Genomic DNA, 17,838 nt, shown 5'->3' with positions numbered 1-17,838 from the left:
AGCTCGCCACATTTTTATTTTTATTTTTGGTACTGAGGATTGAACCCAGAGGTAATTTACCACTGAGCCACAACCCCAGCCCTTTTTATTTTTTATTTTGAGTTGGAGTCTCACTCAGTTGCTGAGACTAACCTTGAATTTGTGATTCTCCTGCCTCAGCCTCCGAGTCGCTGGGATTACAGGCGTATGCCACTGTGCCCAGCTTAGCTATTAAAAATTTTAACTGTGTATTATTTTTTTATATTAACATTTAAAGCAGGAAGAGTAGTGAAAACAACCTCCATGCACAACACCTTTTCTCCTTCCTTTTCAGGAGACATTGCAAATCAGTGTTTTTATCAGAAGCACTCATTTTTGTTTTTTAAATATACAAACTCACATAAGTTGGTACTGTTCCCTAACCAGTTAAATGTTCTTTTCAGGTATTGCTCACCCGAGGCCTGGCCAGACCCCGGCCTTGTCTGTCCAAGGGAACCTTAACAGCAGCCTTTTCTCTGGCACTGCGGTAAGAAGTGGGGCAAGAGGGCGGCTGCTTCTGACTGTGCCTCCTCTCGACTCTTCTCTGGTGGCGGGTTTAAGGTGTGGCCTTGTCCACCTCGTGTCCACCTCGTCGGGGTTCACAGGAAGTGCTGTTCTTCCTGAGCATAATGCATGTGTGACAGCCCAGGATTTTTCTTGGACTTTAGTCTTTACCCATAAATAATTTTCTAGTGTGATCTGAGGGGAAACAAATTGTGTTCATTCTGCCAGCGGTTGAGATATGCTCACTTTTGAGTTCTTAATTGTTAAAAAGAAAAAAAGCCTATGAGAGCTGGAGGAGGTCCAGCCGGGAGCAGAGGAAAAGGGCCAAGGGAGTGGTTTTAGGAGCAGAGGCTGGAAATGCTGGGATCAAGAGGAGTAGAGAGGTATGGCATTTGTCTTCACTTAACTGAATATGTCCCATTGTCCTACGTAAGGGACACCTATAAAAATCAATAAAAATTTTATGGGACACCTATAAATGGATCAGCATAAGTTTTTGTAGGTGTGTCACATGTAAAAGACAATGGGACATAATGGGTTAATCGGTTTGTGGATTTGAAATACATAAGAAACAAAAGATTTCCTTGTTGAGATTACACCTGCTGTGTCATTGATGGGTCCAGAATATTCCTAAACTGTTGAGGAGTTACTGACTTAGGGAGAGGTCGATCAGCGCTCCTAGAGGAGAGAATCTCATGGTCAGACCAGCTTGGGAAGAGCCACGGCCCTCACATTCCTGCTAACCCCTACCCACCTTCCTGCCGAAAGCTCTGAGGAGTCCTGTGGTTGTCACCGGGAGTCCTGATCCTGTTTAACATGATGTTAGTCCAGGCATATCTGCACTGAATGTCCCTGCCTCTTGTTTGGATGCAGAGCATGTCAAACTCCCAGGGAGCACCACTTTGGGAAATGATGGTATACAGCATGTGCTGGCATATGTTTTCTGTAAACAGGTAGTAAATATGTCCCACTCTGTGGGCCACATGGCCTGTCATGACCACACTGCCATTGTAGTGAGAGAACTGCTGTTCCCAGTGTGGCTAGTCAATGCAGTTATAACTGATCCTTTTACCACATTTCTTCCCGTTAAGCTGTAACAGTGTCCATCATTCTTCTGTGCATTGGATTCCATTGACCACTTATAAGACCAGGCTACTTTAACACATTTCTCCCAAATTGGGATTGTATGTATTCTTCTGAATGTTTATATAATTGAACACAATCAGGATCTTTTAAAATAAGATGTTCAGTGAGTTGTCATACAGAAATACAGACGATGTCTATGAAATCAGAAATAATGTGTTGAAACATGATTACTAAATCCTGAAATCTGAATGGCTAGCAGTCATGGCACAGTTGTTCTAAGACCTCATACATCAGCTGACTCCTTACCACCACATCATCTTAGCTCCATTCTATAGATGAAGAAGCTAAAGCCCAGAGAGGTAAAAATACTTAATCTTGGTCACACAGCAGGGAGTGGCCAGGCCAGGTCACCTGACTAGAGAGCCCATGCTCCACTCCTTATTCTTTATCCCTGCCTCACATGGTGTTCACATTCTTATAGTCTAAGAACAATATGCACACCTTGAATAAATGGGAGCCTTTCCAGAGCCACACAGTTCTCTGAGCCCGGCCAGGTGCACTGCCATGGGCCTTCCGACTCTGGCTTCTGCTTCTCTTGCGGGTCTGCCCAGCTCCTGGGATAAGGTGGACTTTATGACCGACCTCGTTTTCACCCTGCAGTCCTTTAGGTGTCCTCCTGCACCTTGCCATGGTCCTCCCTGGTCTCCCTAGTCTCCCTGGTCTCGGCAGGTTGAGTGACTTGGAGCATAGGTTTCTGTAGGTGGAGTCTTGGGTTTCTGCATGAGCCCCAGAGAAGGCACTGCCCCTTCTGGCCCTGTCATGGTGCTTCCTGTCCTTGTGGATTGCCTCTCCTGGATATTTCACACACTGGAACCCCACAGTGGGCAGTCTTTTGTTACTAGCTTTTTTTCAAGTTGCATAATGTGTCCAAGGCTCGTCCTGTGCTGTAGCATGAGTCCACATGTCCTTCCTGTTTATGGCCAAATGATCTGTTGTATGGGCTATACCACATTGAGTTGTTTGTGCTTTTGCACTGTTATGAGTTTTGCTGCTGTGAACATTTCCATACAGGTTCTTGTGCACACGTGAGCTTTCATTTCTCTTGACGGTATTCCTAGAGTAGAATGGCGGGGGTCGTGGAACAACTGCCAAATTGCTTTCCAGAGTGGCTGCGGCAGTGTGTACAGGTTCAGCTTCGCCGTGTGCTCACCACACTGTCGTCATCTGTCTTTTTGAGGATGGCTATTGCCACAGTCTGGCTGGGCACAGTTCAGGACCCACTTGTCAAAAGAAACGAACTTTATTTTTAGAACCACACACCAAACCACACAGCTCTTCAGGAAAAACCTTCAGAGCCCAACTGCCACCACCGGCTTCCGACAAGCCTCTCAACCTCCCCCACTCCTCCTGCTCTTGAGGCCGATTGACTGGGTCGTGTGGGCGGAGCCAAAAAAAGTCCTCCAGTGAGCAGCTCCGTGGTCTGAAAGGGCGGGGAAACAGCCCAATGAGTATCACTGCAGAGGAGCCAATCAGTTGGCAGCTAGAAGTTGCTGGGGCCGCTGTGAGCCAATCATCAGCTGGCAGCTGGAAGTTTGCTGGGGCCCCTTCGGCTGTGGCTCTCAACAGGCTATCCTAGTGGGGTTGCAGCAAAACCTCATTTTAATATGGTTGCAGTTCCCTGATGGTTAATATGTTGATCCTCTTTTTGCGTGATTATTAACCACTTGTATATCTTCTCTAAAGAAATGTCCCTCTAGGGGGTTGGGGTTGTGGCTCAGTGGTAGCGTGCTTGCCTAGCATGCATGAGGCACTGGGTTCGATCCTCAGCACCACATAAACGTAAAATAAAGATATTGTGTCCACCTAAAACTTAAAAATAAATTTAAAAAAAAAAAAAGAAATGTCCCTCTAGGGGCTGGAGTTGTAGCTCAGCGGTAGAGTGCTTGCCTCATACGTGTGAGGCACTGGGTTTGATTCCCAGCACCATATATATAAATAAGCAAATAAAATAAAGGCCCATCAACAACTAAAATATTAAAAAAAAAAAAAGAAATGTCCCTCTAGATTCTTTGTTTTTCTTGCTGAGTTGTGTGAGCTCCCATCAGGTACATGATATACAAATATTTCCTCGCACTCTGTGTAGGAGGAAATATTGGGAAGAGCCGTGGCCCTCAGGTTCCTGCTAACCCCAGCCCACCTTCCTGCTGAAAGCTCTGAGGAGTTCTGTGGTTGTTGCCAGGAGCTTTTTGCTTTCTTGACAGTGTCTTTTGAATCCCAAAACTTTTATCTGTGTTTTTCCTGTTGTCTCTGTTTTTTGTGTCATACTAAGAAGTCATTGTATCACCTCAGACTTCTGTGCTTTCTACTGAGAATTTTATAATTTTATAAAATTTAGGTCATTTAGATCATTGAGACTTGTGATCTGCTTTTAATTCATTTTTGGATATGTTGTGAGAAAGAAGTCATGATCTTATTTTAGCATTTATCTTTTTCTGATTATGGAGGTAATAAATGTTTATGGCTGAAAACCTAAATAACACAGAAAAGTGTAAGGAAGAAAAAATTTCTCATGATTCTACAACCCAGAGATGCATCGTTAACATTAACTCCTTTGGAGTTTGATCTGACTCTCTTTGGAGTTTCCCCCCAAACCAATTTTTTTGTATTAATGTACCTTTTGTATTGTGCCTATATTTTAAAATGTTAATATCAGACCATATGTATTCTTTTAAATAAGCTGCTTAGTTGGTGAGTTCTTGGTGTTGTCACCTAGTGGACCCCTGGGTAAGCAGCGCTTGATTGAGGAAATGGGTTACACTGGGACTCTAGAAGCCCTTTTGTGTGTCCTTCCCATCATGAGCCCCTCTTCTCCCATTTATGTTGTTTTGTATCTTGCTTTACTTTATAATTTTTGTAATATGGGCATTTTCTTATGCCAGTAAAACTTTAAGGCTCCTTTTTTTCATGGCTGTAAAGTGGTGCATCATGTGACTGCACTGTCACTGACTTAACCATTCTTCCGGTGTGTCCCCGTTTTCACCTTTTAGTTTTCCTAGAAGCCCTGGGAAGCAGTTTTGGGGGTCGGAGGGCATTGGCAGGCTTGCTCTTTAGCTCGGGTGTGCCCGCGTACCTGTCTCAGTAAGCCCATCTGTCTGTGTCTAGCCCTGTGATTGCTGCACAATTTTCAGACAATCTGATTCGGCCGTTCCTCATCCACATCATGTCTGTGCCTGCGCTTGTGACTCATCTCAGCACAGTGACCCCTGAGGTAAGTGGGCTCTGTGAGTTTCCCCCCAAACCAATTCTGGTTTTGCATTTTTCCTCACAATTTAGTAAAAGGATTGCTATGTTAGTTCTCACTCCTCCTGATTTTTCTTCTAAACTAATAGCCAGCGTAGACACACTCAGGTTAGTAGCCCAGAAAAGCAGGTTCCTCTGCCTGGTGCTTGAGGACCTGTTATGCTGTTTGGGGAACAGTCTGCATGTGATCAAGCTCATGCTGTGCTGGGAAATTTCCTTGCAGTTTTCACTTTAACTGTTTGCCATTGTTTACAGCGTCTCACTGTTTTAGAATCTCATGACATGCTTCGCAAATTCATCATATTTTTAAGAGACAGAGACCGATGCCGGGACATTTGTGAAAGTTTAGAAGGCTGCCACACACTGTGCCTGATGGGTGAGTGCCCCGCAGCAGTGGGGTTTAACTGGTGCTGGCCATCAAGGGAAGCCTGGGTGTAACTTAGTAACAACTAGACATGATTACCATAAAAAGCATGTACACAAATGCAGCAGGTTAAAATATTCATGTAAAGTTAAAAAATCACACGGAACATATCCCTAGCAAGCTAGGTAGGTGACCGTAAGTGAACCTTGGCTTTCAGCCCTGGACTTTCCAAGGAAAAAATGAAAATATGGTGAATTGCCTCTGTGGGTCTTATCTCCAGAGAGAAGGGAGGCCATGCTCAGGCAGGGCTTAGGGTGAGTTGTGCCTCATCACCTGCTCTTCAGTGCTGTCACTGCAGATGGAGAAGGGGTTTGTGGATGGAAACACTCGGAAACAGTGGAGATGCATGATTTGCATTGCCTGACGGCAAGAAATTTACCTAGGAAAAGGTCCTTGGGGCCAAATTTTAATGGGAATATCCTGTACAAGTCTTCACACAGTGATAATGAGGAACTCTGCAAAACCTTGGAGAACAGCGATTTCCCCAGGACATTCAGTTACTGTCATTTCTTGGCTCTCTCTTGATTTTTAAATATTAGTATGATATTAAAGTGTACCCCTAACTAACTGTTGTGTGCCTCTGTGTGCATGACGTCTGTCGTTACGTCATGTAGTCTTCATAGAGAGGAGACCATGTTCTAGTCTTAGAGGTGATGAGACAAAGGAGAGGCGGTCGAGAGCCACACAGCTCACCTGTGCAGAGCCAGAATTTGAAGTCAGGTTGGCCTGTTTCTGGCCTCCACACTGCAGCCCCCTGCACTGGCAAGAGCCCTTCCCTGGAATCTTCCTGCACAGCAGCAGGGCTGCCCAAGCCACAGACAGAGAGCAGAACTAGGAGGCACCAAAGTGCTTCTGTCCGTCCCTTCACACTTGGCCTTCTCTCCTCATAGGCAACCTCCTGCAGTTGGGCTCCCTCAGCCCCCGAGTGCTGGAGGAGGAGACGGACGGCTTTGTGAGCTTGCTCACCCAGATGCTGTGCTACTGTCAGAAGTACGTGTCCCAGAAGAAATCCAACCTGACCCACTGGCACCCTGTCCTTGGCTGGTTCTCCCAGTCTGTGGATTATGGGTAAGTCCTGGAGACACAGCGCTGCCTTCTGGCTCTCTCCACGTCACCTCTCCTCCTTCCTTCTGTCTGTTGGCTTCTGTTTTGCTTCTTACTACAAAAATAAGATGTATTTATTGAACAAAACAGGGATACCATCATGAGAACAAAACATCCCATAATCTTACTATCCAAAGATGATCTGAATGAACATCTGTTTAGTGTTTTCCTACATCAATAGTTTTGTATAAAAATGAGATCATATGATTTTGCATTTTGTCCTTTTCATTAAAAATTTATGAATCTTATCAATAGTTTTTCTTCTTCAATAGCACTTTTATTGATTTACTAGACAGCCATATTTTGGAGATGCTGAAACAAGACAAATGACTTAAAGGGATAAAATCACCTCCTTTTCAAGAGATTGGAATATGAATTTAAAAATTTTAAATTAAGAACTCAAAAGCAGGGCTAGGGGTACGGCTCAGTGGTAGAACATTTTCCTAGTGTGCCCAAGGCCCTGGGTTGAATCCCCAGCACTGAAAACAAACAAACTCAAAAACCTTAGGAACACTAGAGTAGAAGACTAGAGATCAAGAAGGGAGCATCTCAAACGCAGAGACAGTGCCTGGACTCAGCTCTTTCCTCTCAGCTGTCCACCCCTGTGTGGTGTCCATGGCAAATACTCTTAAGGCAGAAAACTGAGGGCCCAGAGAAGGGCTCCCTCTTCCTTATGCCTGAGGGTATTTTTGAGTCCTGACTAGTTAAAGTGACCTTTGCCAAGGAACCTGCCCCAAAAGCCCACCTGGGCAGCAAGGCACCTGTGCCTGGACCCTGGAGCCTGGAGCCTGGAGGCTGTTCCGGACGGGGTGCGGACGGAGAGCCACTGGTGGCCACTACTCTTCTCTGGGGGCCTTTGAACAACTTGCCTCACCTCAGTTTCTTCATCAGAGATGTGGGGGGATCACAGTCCGTCCATTAGGGCTGTCTTAAAGGACTGAACAAGGTGACATGTGCCCACTGCTTGGCCTGGCGGATGCCCAGTGACTGGTGGCTGTCACCTCCATGACGCTGTGGTAGGAGCCGTCTTAGGGTCTTGAGTGGCAGGGGCATGCCAGTAGATGACAGGCGTGGGGTGGTGCTGGGGTGCAGCCTGAAGTGGGGACAGGAGCTCTGGAGGCAAGGGAGCACTCGGGTGTCCTGTCTGCTGGATGTGAAGCCGCTGCCTACAGCCAGCCCGGAGGAAGCAGGCAGTGCAGCTGCTTGAGGTAGTTTTGCCTACTGGGTGGTGGGTGTCCAAGATGACCATGGCGTGTGGAGCCTGGGGACCTGGGGAAACAGTAATGCTGATGGCAGCAGGTTTGAGTGTAGTGACAGACAAGATTCAGTGCCTTCACCACACTTGGACCTTGGTGATGGTTTATGGGATCCACTTTTTTTTTTTTTTTTAATTTTCTGCGTTGTCAAGTCCAGGCCTGAGCTACACCTCAAGAGCATAGCCTTGCGGGGAGCTGAACAGGCCCGTCCTGGCCAACAGAGGCACTAATGCACTGTTCTCTTGCTCACCCCTAGCCTCAATGAGTCAATGTATTTGATCACCAAGCAGCTGCAGTTCCTGTGGGGGGTGCCTCTCATCCGCATCTTCTTCAGTGACATCCTAAGCAAGAAGCTGTTGGAGCACCAGGAGCCAGCCCCCGCCCAGCCGGCGTCCCCACAGAACGTGCTCCCAGTGAAGAGTGAGTGGCCAGGGCTCTGCTGGGCCAAAAGGCGGCCCCTGCTTCTGCGCAGGGGGATGCTCTGTGTTGGGGGTGTTCTATCTTCTCCCACAGAGGTCCTGAAGCTGCTTAAGTCAGGTCCACATTTAGCAGAACAGTCCCAGGAACCCCGTACAAATGGAAAGCAAGGGCCAAGGAAATATAACTAGGTAACGGTGCGTAGAAGAATGTTCACAGGTACACATTCCATGAGGGCCACTTCAGTTTGGCTGTGAATCTTCTAGTACCCAGAGAGAACGGGGTCTTGCAGACCCTTTGAACTTTCATATTGCCGGAAGAGGGGAAAGGAGCCATATCTTAGGGGACATAGAGCTGTTTTAAGATCCTAATTATAAAATAAATCTCCCATTTGGAGCTCCTTATAAACACCTCAACAGTACCCAACTGTAGGGTCAGAAGTGGGTACCATGGAAGGCTCTCTTGCTGTCTGCTCTGATCAAAGTTAAGGAAATGACACCAACACAGAATCTACAAGTAAAGTTACTTGTTCACAGCAGTTTCTCGTTTCGGGGTGGCTTTTCTTCTGCCTCCCATACACTGCACGTCCGTGTCTTGTAGCTAGTTAGTGGGCACAGGCTCCGTAGGTATAACTTCAGCAGGATGTAAATGGGAAGGCTTAACAAAGTAGAATACTGTTCAGAACCAAATGTCAGCACTTGAGGAGGTTACGCCTCACTTCCCTCCCAAAGCTCAGAAAATTCAAACTCAGCTGGCCCCCTACCCTGCACCCTCTTCCCCTAATATAGTCCTCTGAACTTTTCCTTTTGCAGCTTCTGAAATTAGGTAATACAAAGAATCCCGTGGTATATTCAGAGTCAGTATACCTGGCTTAATCTGAGAAATTTTCTGATGTTCTGAGTTTATTTGGGTTATACCTAAAATCCAATCATTAATGTTTTTCTAAGTTATCCCAGAGAAATGTCTTGGGTCCAAGCACCAGCCCTACTGCCTGGCCCTGCTGTACAGTTGGAATTTTGTCAAAATGCTGTTCCCTTGACCAGGTGGGGTTTGGCAGATGGCCGAGCTTCTGCTCACAGTGCTCTTCTCCACGCCAGGTCTCCTCAAGCGTGCATTTCAGAAGTCTGCATCGGTTCGGAATATCCTCAGGCCTGTTGGGGGCAAACGTGTTGACTCTGCAGAGGTTCAGCAGGTCTGCAACATCTGTGTCCTCTACCAGACTTCGCTGACCACGCTCACCCAGATCCGCCTGCAGATTCTTACAGGTTTGGAGGCCCAAGACTGCTGCTTCCATCTTGCCAATTTGCTAGACAAGTTTTCTTAGAAAAAGTTGATTTTCTTTCCTGGCTTTTTTCTGAGTTTTTTCTTCCTAGAGATTGGTACACTGTGGTTAAATAGCTCAAGCCAGTCCTAGTCATAGCACTTCCATTTTGTTCCTGTCACCTGGCTCTTATTTTAGTTATGAAGTACAACTTTTAAAATGTTATTTTTTTCTGAATAGAAAACTAGAAAACGAGGGGCTGGGGATGTGGCTCAAGCGGTAGCGTGCTCACCTGGCATGCACGGGGCGCTGGGTTTGATCCTCAGCACCACATAAAAATAAAATAAAGATGTTGTGTCCACCAAAAAGTAAAAAATAAAATATTAAAAAATTAAAAAAAAAAAACAAACTAGAAAACGTAGGGAGACAGGAAAAATACTACTCCTAATCCCACAATTCATGCCTAAGCATGTCATACATAAGTTATAAATATATTGAAACTGATATATTTTATCCTTCCTTTTCCATTAATCATCTTACAAACATTTTATCATGTCAATTAACTCTTCAAAAACCTCATTTTTATTGGCTGCATGATACCTCATTGCATGGGGATGCTCAACACTTTATTTTCTACCTGAGCAAGGAAGAAAGTGCCTTGTGAGCACAGAGCAGCAAGGGCTTTGAGGGGTTCGTTAGTGTACATCAGAACCACAAGCCCAGAGGGTCCTTGTGAGCCATGAAAACTGGAAACTGCAGAAGGATCAGAACTTCTCTGCTGCACTGTATGACTTTTTAAAATCTTAAGTTCCTGCTGCTTCTGGCTTTCATACATTTTATTCATTCTTCAAATACTTATAGAGCACTCATATGTGCAAAGCACTGAGGATACAGAGGTGAACAAGACAGCCAAGGTCTCTGTCCCTGAGGGAATCATATTCTAGCAGTGGGGAGACCAGCAGTACCCAAAAGTTGACTGTATAAAATTGGCTCCGTGAAAATGAGAAGGCATGATGCTGGCTTGGGCTAGGACTGGGTTTCCCTGCCTCGGTATCGTTGATATTCGGGGCTGGATGATCTTTCTCGTAGGGGCTCTCGTTCATCATAGGATGCTCACCAGCCCCTGGCCCATCAGCACCTTCCTCCCCAGTTGTGACAGCCAAACATGTCTCTAAACATGGGCAAATGCCCCCTGAGGCCGAGGTCATTGTGGTCAAGTGCTCTGGCCTAGTGATGGTGGAAAAGATGGAAGCAGGTGTGCTGGAGAGGGACCTCTGTGGGTCCTACTGGGGGACTGGACTTGATGCATGAGGACCAAAGATTCCAAGGTGCTGCCTGTGTGGATGGCGACACCATTTGCAGAGCTGGGGAAGCATGGAACAGGGCAGCAGGGGTGAGGACTGCGAAAAGTTGGAAGTCGTGCTGGGCTGTGGCAAGTGTGAGCTGCTGGCTGGGCCTGCAGGCAGAGGTGTCCAGAGACCTTTGAGGACAGTGGGGGCCATCAGCGGAGGGATGGAATGAAGGCTTTCTGCAGGTTCCAGACCCTGTCTGGCCCCACAGCACCTGAGGGCTTGGGAGCATCCTGGGTGAGAGGATTTCGAGGTTACCATCCATGTCCAGCTTTTAAGATGAGCTCACAACTAAGGTCATTTTCCCAAGTGAGAAAATCCAAAACTAAGGTTTCTTGGCTAATATGAAAATACACATTTTCAAGAATAAAAATAAACTAGTCTGAAGTGTATTAATGACATTCGGTCTATTGGTTTAGCTGTACCCATGTTAAATCAGATTATAGAAAGTAACATTTGTTTTGTTGACCATATTGTTTTTCTATTCTCCTACTTTATGAAGCACCTTTGTTCCTCTTCCCCACGTGCCCTGAGGCCCTGGAGCTCCTGACACCACTCTCTGGGCACAGCTTCCCCTCTTCTGTCTCAGCTGCCCAGGATGCAGCCCTGTTGAGTCAGTATACGAGGCTGTGTTTTAGTCTACACCATGAGTCCCATCGTGGAATGTGAGGATGGCCGTTTTTCTCCTTTTGCCCAGGAGGAGCATATTTATGACCTCTTCAGTGTAATTACTTACTGTTTCTCTATTTTTAACCTGCGAAGTTCCTGTATTCTTTGGTGTGAATAACCTGGGCTACCTAAAAACTAATTATAAGCTAGGTATCTATACAACCACTAACCTGGTCAAGGAACTTTTACTTTTTAAAGGTTTCTTTATAACAATACCATCCTTCCCTTGCAAGCGTAAGGTCAAACCTTTAAGAATAGTAACTCGCTCGATGGTACATTTCTTTGACTCCTGTACAGTTCCTTCAGTTCACCTCTCAGCATCCTAAGTAGCATTGATGGAACCCCACACCCTCCCCAGGCTCTTGTATCCTCCCCAAATAGCCCTTTATTCAAACTAAATTACAGACAGTGCCCTGTAAAATGAGAGGCATTATAAGGGCTCCAGTGTAGGTGACTGCATTTCTGAGAAAATACCATATATTCAGGGACCTAGAGTTTTAGATCCAGACTTTCTAAGTCACTAGCTGTGTTATTGGAATTAAAATATATTAGTGATGTAGGCCTTGGAAAGCAGACTTAGAACGTCCTCTGCTTCACCTTTTGCTTCCCCTGGGTTGATTTTGTGCGGTATTTCAGAGTGTCTCTGCTATAGTCATTCAGTGCTTTCTTATTTGTAATGTAGAGGAATAGAAGTTGATGAGAGGAGAACTTTGCTGAATGTGGGTGAGCCTGCAAATTGTAAATAAACTTTTATTAGAACACCACCAAATCCATTCATTTGTGTAATATCAACTGCTGTGGTGCTATAGCAGTAGCATTCAGTAGCTGTGACTGTTGAACTAAAACTTGGCCAGAGGAGGCCACCATACATTGAACCGTACATACCCTAAATTAATACATAAACTAATGGAAAGCCTGACTTGGGAAAATACTTTGATAACAAATTGCTGATTCTAAGCCAATCATAGCTACAATCTTCAGTCTACCACAGCAGCCAACTGATCAGAAGGTGTTCAAATAAGGAATAGCTGAGTCGTAATAAATCCTGCCTGCCTGCTTTCAAAGCAGAGCTTTCTGAAGCTCTTCTGGTCCTGTGGCCTGCCCCATGTGCCAGTCGTTCTTTGCTCAATTAAACTGCTAAATTTTATTTGTCTCAACAGAGGCCATCTGGCCTACAAAACCTAAAAATATTTACTCTCTAGCCCTTTCCAGCAAAAAACCTTGCTGATCCCTGATTTAAAATATAATTGCTAAATCAGACCTGGGTTCTTTTCTTGGCTCTGACACTTGCTGGCTGTGATTTTGGGCAAATTATTTAACCTGGCTGTGCTTCGGTTTCCTCCCTTATAAAACAAAGATGACACTGGACTTCACAGGCAGAAAGGATATGATGCGTGCAAAGTGTTGAGCCTGTTATCTGCACTCAGGAAGCACCATTAAACGTTGGCTGTTACTATCATTGTGATTCTCAGGGCGACACCGCTTTCCTGATTGCACCTTCTTCTCATGCACAGTAAATGTTCACTAATAGCTTAAGTGTTTCCTTTTCCCAATGGAAGGAGAAATAACAGACCAGATGGAGCTCCCACCTGAAGCTTGGGTTTCTCTATCCTTTTCCAGGTCTCACTTACCTTGATGACCTGCTGCCCAAACTGTGGGCATTTATCTGTGAGCTGGGGCCCCACGGAGGGTTAAAGCTCTTCTTGGAATGCCTGAACAATGACACTGAAGAGTCCAAGCAGCTCTTGGCCATGCTGATGCTGTTCTGTGACTGTTCCCGGCACCTCATCACGTAGGTTGACTGCTGGGGGGCGGAATACTTTCCTAGGATTCAGGACACCAAACTACAATGTCAGGAGGCAAGGAACTGCTGATAGGATCACTGCATACATCTGCGTGGCAGGGTCAGTATAAGCATTAGACAAGAACCAGGCATGGGGGCATATGCCTGTAGTCACAGCTATTTGGGAGGCTGAGGCAGGAGCATCACTTGAGCCCAGGAGGTCAAGACCACCTAGATGACATAGCAAGAACACACCAAAAAAATGTAGACAAAAAAACATTGACAAAGCAGGCAGCATGCATGGGGTGTGCAGCAGCTGTTAGTTCTCGTCCTTTCAGGACAGCTGGGTGGGACCCCCAAGTGTGAACTCTGGGGTCTCCTGGAGATGGGTTCAAATCATAGCTCCACAGTTTATTTACTATACTAGTTAGATTAATGGAAAATTCCAGAGTCAACCAGGGAGCAAAATCTGGCTCTCCCTCGATTTACTAGGATACCCTGGGCAAGGGATCAAGGAATTCAATCTCTCTGCTACTCACTTTCCTCATGTATACATGTAGGTATTTCAGTGAGGATTAAGAGTAATCAATGCCAAGTGCATCACACAGTCCGTGGCACAGAGGAGAAGCTTAGTGTGTGTCGGCTGTTATTGTTGTCATTGTTACCTAACTAGTCCTGGGAAGGTTGCCTAACCTCTGTGAGCCTCCCTAGGAGCATGGAGACACTATTACCAACCTGAAAGAGCAAATGAGAAAAGGAGTGTCAGGTAGTACAGCACTAGACGTGAGTGGAGAACTAATAAGAGGCTCATCCAGTTCCTTGACTGTTCAAGCTTTTGTGTCTCCTGGTATCCTTGGCATTCCTCTAATCCCACGTTCTCTTAATATAATATAGACTGGACCTCAAGCAATGAAGTTCAGCCTAGAAGACCATAGCAGGAAGGGTTAGGGGACTCATAGGTGGCAGTTTGGGCAACATGAGGAGGCTGAGTGAGCAGGTGGAGGTGAGAGCAGTGTCTGTAAGGACCAGGAAAGACACCCTTAATGGTTAGTCACTGAGTACAGGGTAACCTGATAGTAAGTCACATTCTGAAGGTGCATGGAGTGGTTTTAGTACATTTTCATTTAGAACTGTGTCTCGTGTTCATTCATCCATTTATTCTTTCAAGCATTCTTTCACTCACCTATTCTTAATAAGTACCACTAGTGTCTGTCCTCAATGTGAAATGAAGCTCCGCAGCCTTCCTGAGGAGGAGCAGACACTCAGTCAAGAGCCCTTCGTATCAGACAGGAATTTGGCACATTGAGACAGGCATTTAGGCATGAAGGAAGGAAGTGTCACAGCCAGTTCCTTGTAAGAAAGAAAAAATGCAAGAGTGGGGCTTTTTTCCCCCTTTAATTGTATTTTATCTTTTTAGTATAGACAGTTTCAAATAAATAGAAAGTAGAAACAATAACGAACTAAATATTGTGGCCATCATCAGCTTCAGCTCATGGCCAGTTTTGCTTCATCTGAACCCCTCCCTGCCCTCCTCTTTTAGTGTCTTTGAAGCCCATCTCAGACATTAGATCATTTTAACTTTACAGGAAGTGTCTCTGAAGTTAGAACTTATTTCTTAGCCTGATTGTTTTGTCTGGTAAGCAGAAAGATCTTATTTCTTTCCCTTTCTCTGTGGGAAATTCTAAATAATTTTGTCTGATTTAGGATCCTTGATGACATTGAAGTTTATGAAGAACAAATTTCATTCAAACTAGAAGAGCTGGTCACCATCTCCTCTTTCCTGAATTCCTTCGTGTTTAAGATGATCTGGGATGGAATTGTAGGTAAGGTGGTGGTGCTCGCCAGCATTTTATTGAGGCTGCTCCCAGGGAGGCTTTGCTATTATGTACCAAAATTAATAAAAATTTACATTTAAGCCAGGCATGGTAGTTCACACCCCTGTAATCCCAGCAACTTGCGAGGCTGAGGCAGGAGGACCACAAGTTTGATGCCAACCTCAGAAATATAGCAAGACCCTATCTCAAAAAATAAAAATAGGCTGGGGATGTGGCTTAGTGATAGAGCATCCCAGGTTCATTCCCCAGTAGCACTCCAAAAGACCCAATTTATTCACATAACTGGAAGTTTTCTCTCTTATTAAGAGAGGAAGCAAAAGCAGTGCTTGCCAGTTCACACTGCAGATGAGCGCCCCCTCCTGTGGTGTTCCCAGGTGTTCAGTGCAGAGCTCCTTAGAGGTCGAAGAACCTTTGGACAGTGACTAGTGAGATCCAGCAAGAGGGTCTAAGACCCAAGGCCCTGCAGACACTTAGGACCTTCCCAGGGACCTTTTTATTCCTTTCATTCTATAGAAATTCAGAGCAAGAGAGTTCAGGGTTTGCTGGGGACCACAGGAAACAAGCCGTCCTCCTGGTCCTCCAGGTCCTCCAGCTCTGACCCTTCTCCTGCAAGTGTGACTGTCCTGTTTGTTGCCCTGCAGAGAACGCCAAGGGCGAGACCTTGGAGCTGTTCCAGTCTGTGCATGGGTGGCTGATGGTGCTCTATGAGCGGGACTGCCGCCGCCGCTTCGCACCTGAGGACCACTGGCTGCGAAAGTGAGCACCATGGGGTCGGGGGTGGGGAGGCTCACAGCAGCCAGGGGCCTCCATTTCTGTCTGTCTCAGTCTCTCCCTCCATCCCTCTCTCCCTCCCCCCCTCCTCCCCTCCTCCCCTCCTCCATGTCTGTCTCACAGTTTGTGTGTGTGTGTGTGTGTCTCTCTCTCTCTCTCTCTCTCTCTCACACACACACACACACACACACACACACACAGCAGGTGCCCGAGCACTTGCCACTCCTGTTTCAGCATGGAGGGCCTTTTCTTTCTCCTCCGTGTTGGCCATTCATCTGTGGAAAGAGCTGCTGTTCTGTAAAACTCCCGTCAGGACGCATCCCAGCAGCCACTTCTGTTACACCAGGAGGATCAGTTAATTAATGGCAACAAAGCCAGATCACATTTGGCTGCTGTTTCTTATTCAGACTGGGACGAGAGGGTCTTCAGCTGCCCTGAACAATGGGGTGGTAAAAAGTGCTTTGAGGGTTTGGATGGGGGAGGGCACGAGGCAGCAGTCCTCCAGCAGCAGCTAAACTTAAGAGCATGTCCGCATTTTTATCAGGGATGCATCAACTTTTAGGTTACCATTGCAGCTCTGGTACTAGAGCAAAGCTTCATAGACTTTGGCATAGAGGGACAAATGGCTCTAGACCTTGTGGACTCATGTCTCTGTTGCAACCGCTACCTCTGCTCTTGCAGCATGAGGCAGCCATAGGCAGTACGTGCTGCTCCCACAGAACTTTACAAAGGCAGGCAGCCAGCTTGGCCTGCATGCTGTGGTTTGTGAACCCTGCACTAGTGTACGGTTTTCATAACCCCAGACCTGTCTTTCTTCTTAAGGGATCTCAAGCCTAGTGTGCTCTTCCAAGAACTCGATAAGGACCGAAAACGGGCACAGTTGATCCTGCAGTACATCCCACATGTTATTCCTCACAAGAACGTGAGTTGCCCTCAGCTGGGCTCCTGGTGTGTTGCTGTCCCGCGTGGTCCCTGACTCCCTCATTGTTACAGCAGTGCGGAACCCCGGAATGAGGTGGTTGATTTTGCAAGTGCAGCGATGGCATTTCTTTCTCTGTGGCAGGTTACACCAAGTGCTGAGGGTGCCAGGTGGAGAAGGCAACGTGAAGTGGCATTTAGGTGGAGTGGGATGTGTGCCACGGGGCTAGGTGCCATGGGAGCCCAGGCATAGGAACCTGACTACTCTCAGTAAGGGGAAGGGATTAGAGAGGGCTCCAAGGCATTAGTGAACAGGACTTAAAGGTCCAGGGTGAGAGAGAAGCCAAACAGCTGGTCTGGCTGGAAGAAGTCAAGAAACAACTGAGGAGTTAACAGGAGTTAGAGCAGGAAGGGCCTTGTAAACCGAGGCTAGGAGCTTAGATTTTAGCCAAGGCCAATTGCAGGGTTTTAAGTTTACAAGGTGCCAAGACAGAGCTGGAGAGGTGACTAGAGGTAGAGGGCATTAAAGCCAGCTGGCCTGCATTAGAGAGAGGCCTCCAGAGTAGATAGATGACCAAGGCAAGAGACTTTTAAGGAGCCAGCACCTAAGACCTTGGAGCCTGATTACATTCAGAGAGCAAGGAAAGGAGAAATGGAGGTACTCTAGAGCTCTGGCTTGGTGCCTGAAGCCTGGTGCTTGGTGCTTGGGTGGGCTGTCCCCGAGGGAGAAACAGGCGAGGCAGGTCTGGGATGTGGTGGTGCATTCAGTTCTGAGTGGGTGGGTGCATGTGGCTGTGGCTCCTAATGGCTCTGGCGCTCAGGAGGGAGGCCTGAGTTGGAGACAGCTTTCCCGCCTGGGCTTGCAGTGTGGAAAGGCAGGTAGGGAATCAAATGGAGAGGTCCTGAGAGGAGAGAAGGAGGAATCTGAGGAAACAGGGAGACAGGAGAGTGTGGTCTCGCTCCAAGGGACAAGAGAGAATTGGGAAGGCTTGCGAACTGTGGCAAGAGCTTCCAGGCCTTATGGGAAACGTGGCTCGCATCCCTGGGAAGGAGCTGGCACTCAGCAATACTGCTGGTGGGTGACAATACTGTGCCTGTCTCAGGAGAGACTCCTCAGAGTCCAGAGGTGCCTTTCTTTTCTTA

At 46.6% G+C, this 17,838-nt stretch overlaps 1 protein-coding gene across 6 annotated transcripts in view; it reads left to right on the top strand.

Moving 5' to 3' along the window:
* Ube3b (ubiquitin protein ligase E3B) overlaps nucleotides 1-17,838 on the top strand; it is a 51,275-nt gene that overhangs the window by 10,651 nt on the left and 22,786 nt on the right. For all 6 annotated transcript variants that reach the window (XM_077108865.1, XM_077108864.1, XM_077108861.1 and 3 more), the window contains 10 exons: nucleotides 423-505; nucleotides 4,771-4,876; nucleotides 5,164-5,284; nucleotides 6,223-6,400; nucleotides 7,949-8,112; nucleotides 9,207-9,374; nucleotides 13,009-13,180; nucleotides 14,876-14,994; nucleotides 15,648-15,762; nucleotides 16,600-16,699. In XM_077108865.1, the coding sequence (XP_076964980.1) occupies nucleotides 423-505; nucleotides 4,771-4,876; nucleotides 5,164-5,284; nucleotides 6,223-6,400; nucleotides 7,949-8,112; nucleotides 9,207-9,374; nucleotides 13,009-13,180; nucleotides 14,876-14,994; nucleotides 15,648-15,762; nucleotides 16,600-16,699 (1,326 nt within the window). The remainder of the gene's footprint in view (nucleotides 1-422; nucleotides 506-4,770; nucleotides 4,877-5,163; nucleotides 5,285-6,222; nucleotides 6,401-7,948; nucleotides 8,113-9,206; nucleotides 9,375-13,008; nucleotides 13,181-14,875; nucleotides 14,995-15,647; nucleotides 15,763-16,599; nucleotides 16,700-17,838) is intronic.

The sequence above is a fragment of the Callospermophilus lateralis genome, chromosome 1, assembly GCF_048772815.1.
Source record: "Callospermophilus lateralis isolate mCalLat2 chromosome 1, mCalLat2.hap1, whole genome shotgun sequence".
Lineage (NCBI taxonomy): Eukaryota > Metazoa > Chordata > Mammalia > Rodentia > Sciuridae > Callospermophilus > Callospermophilus lateralis.
This window is presented reverse-complemented; position numbering and strand designations above follow the sequence as displayed.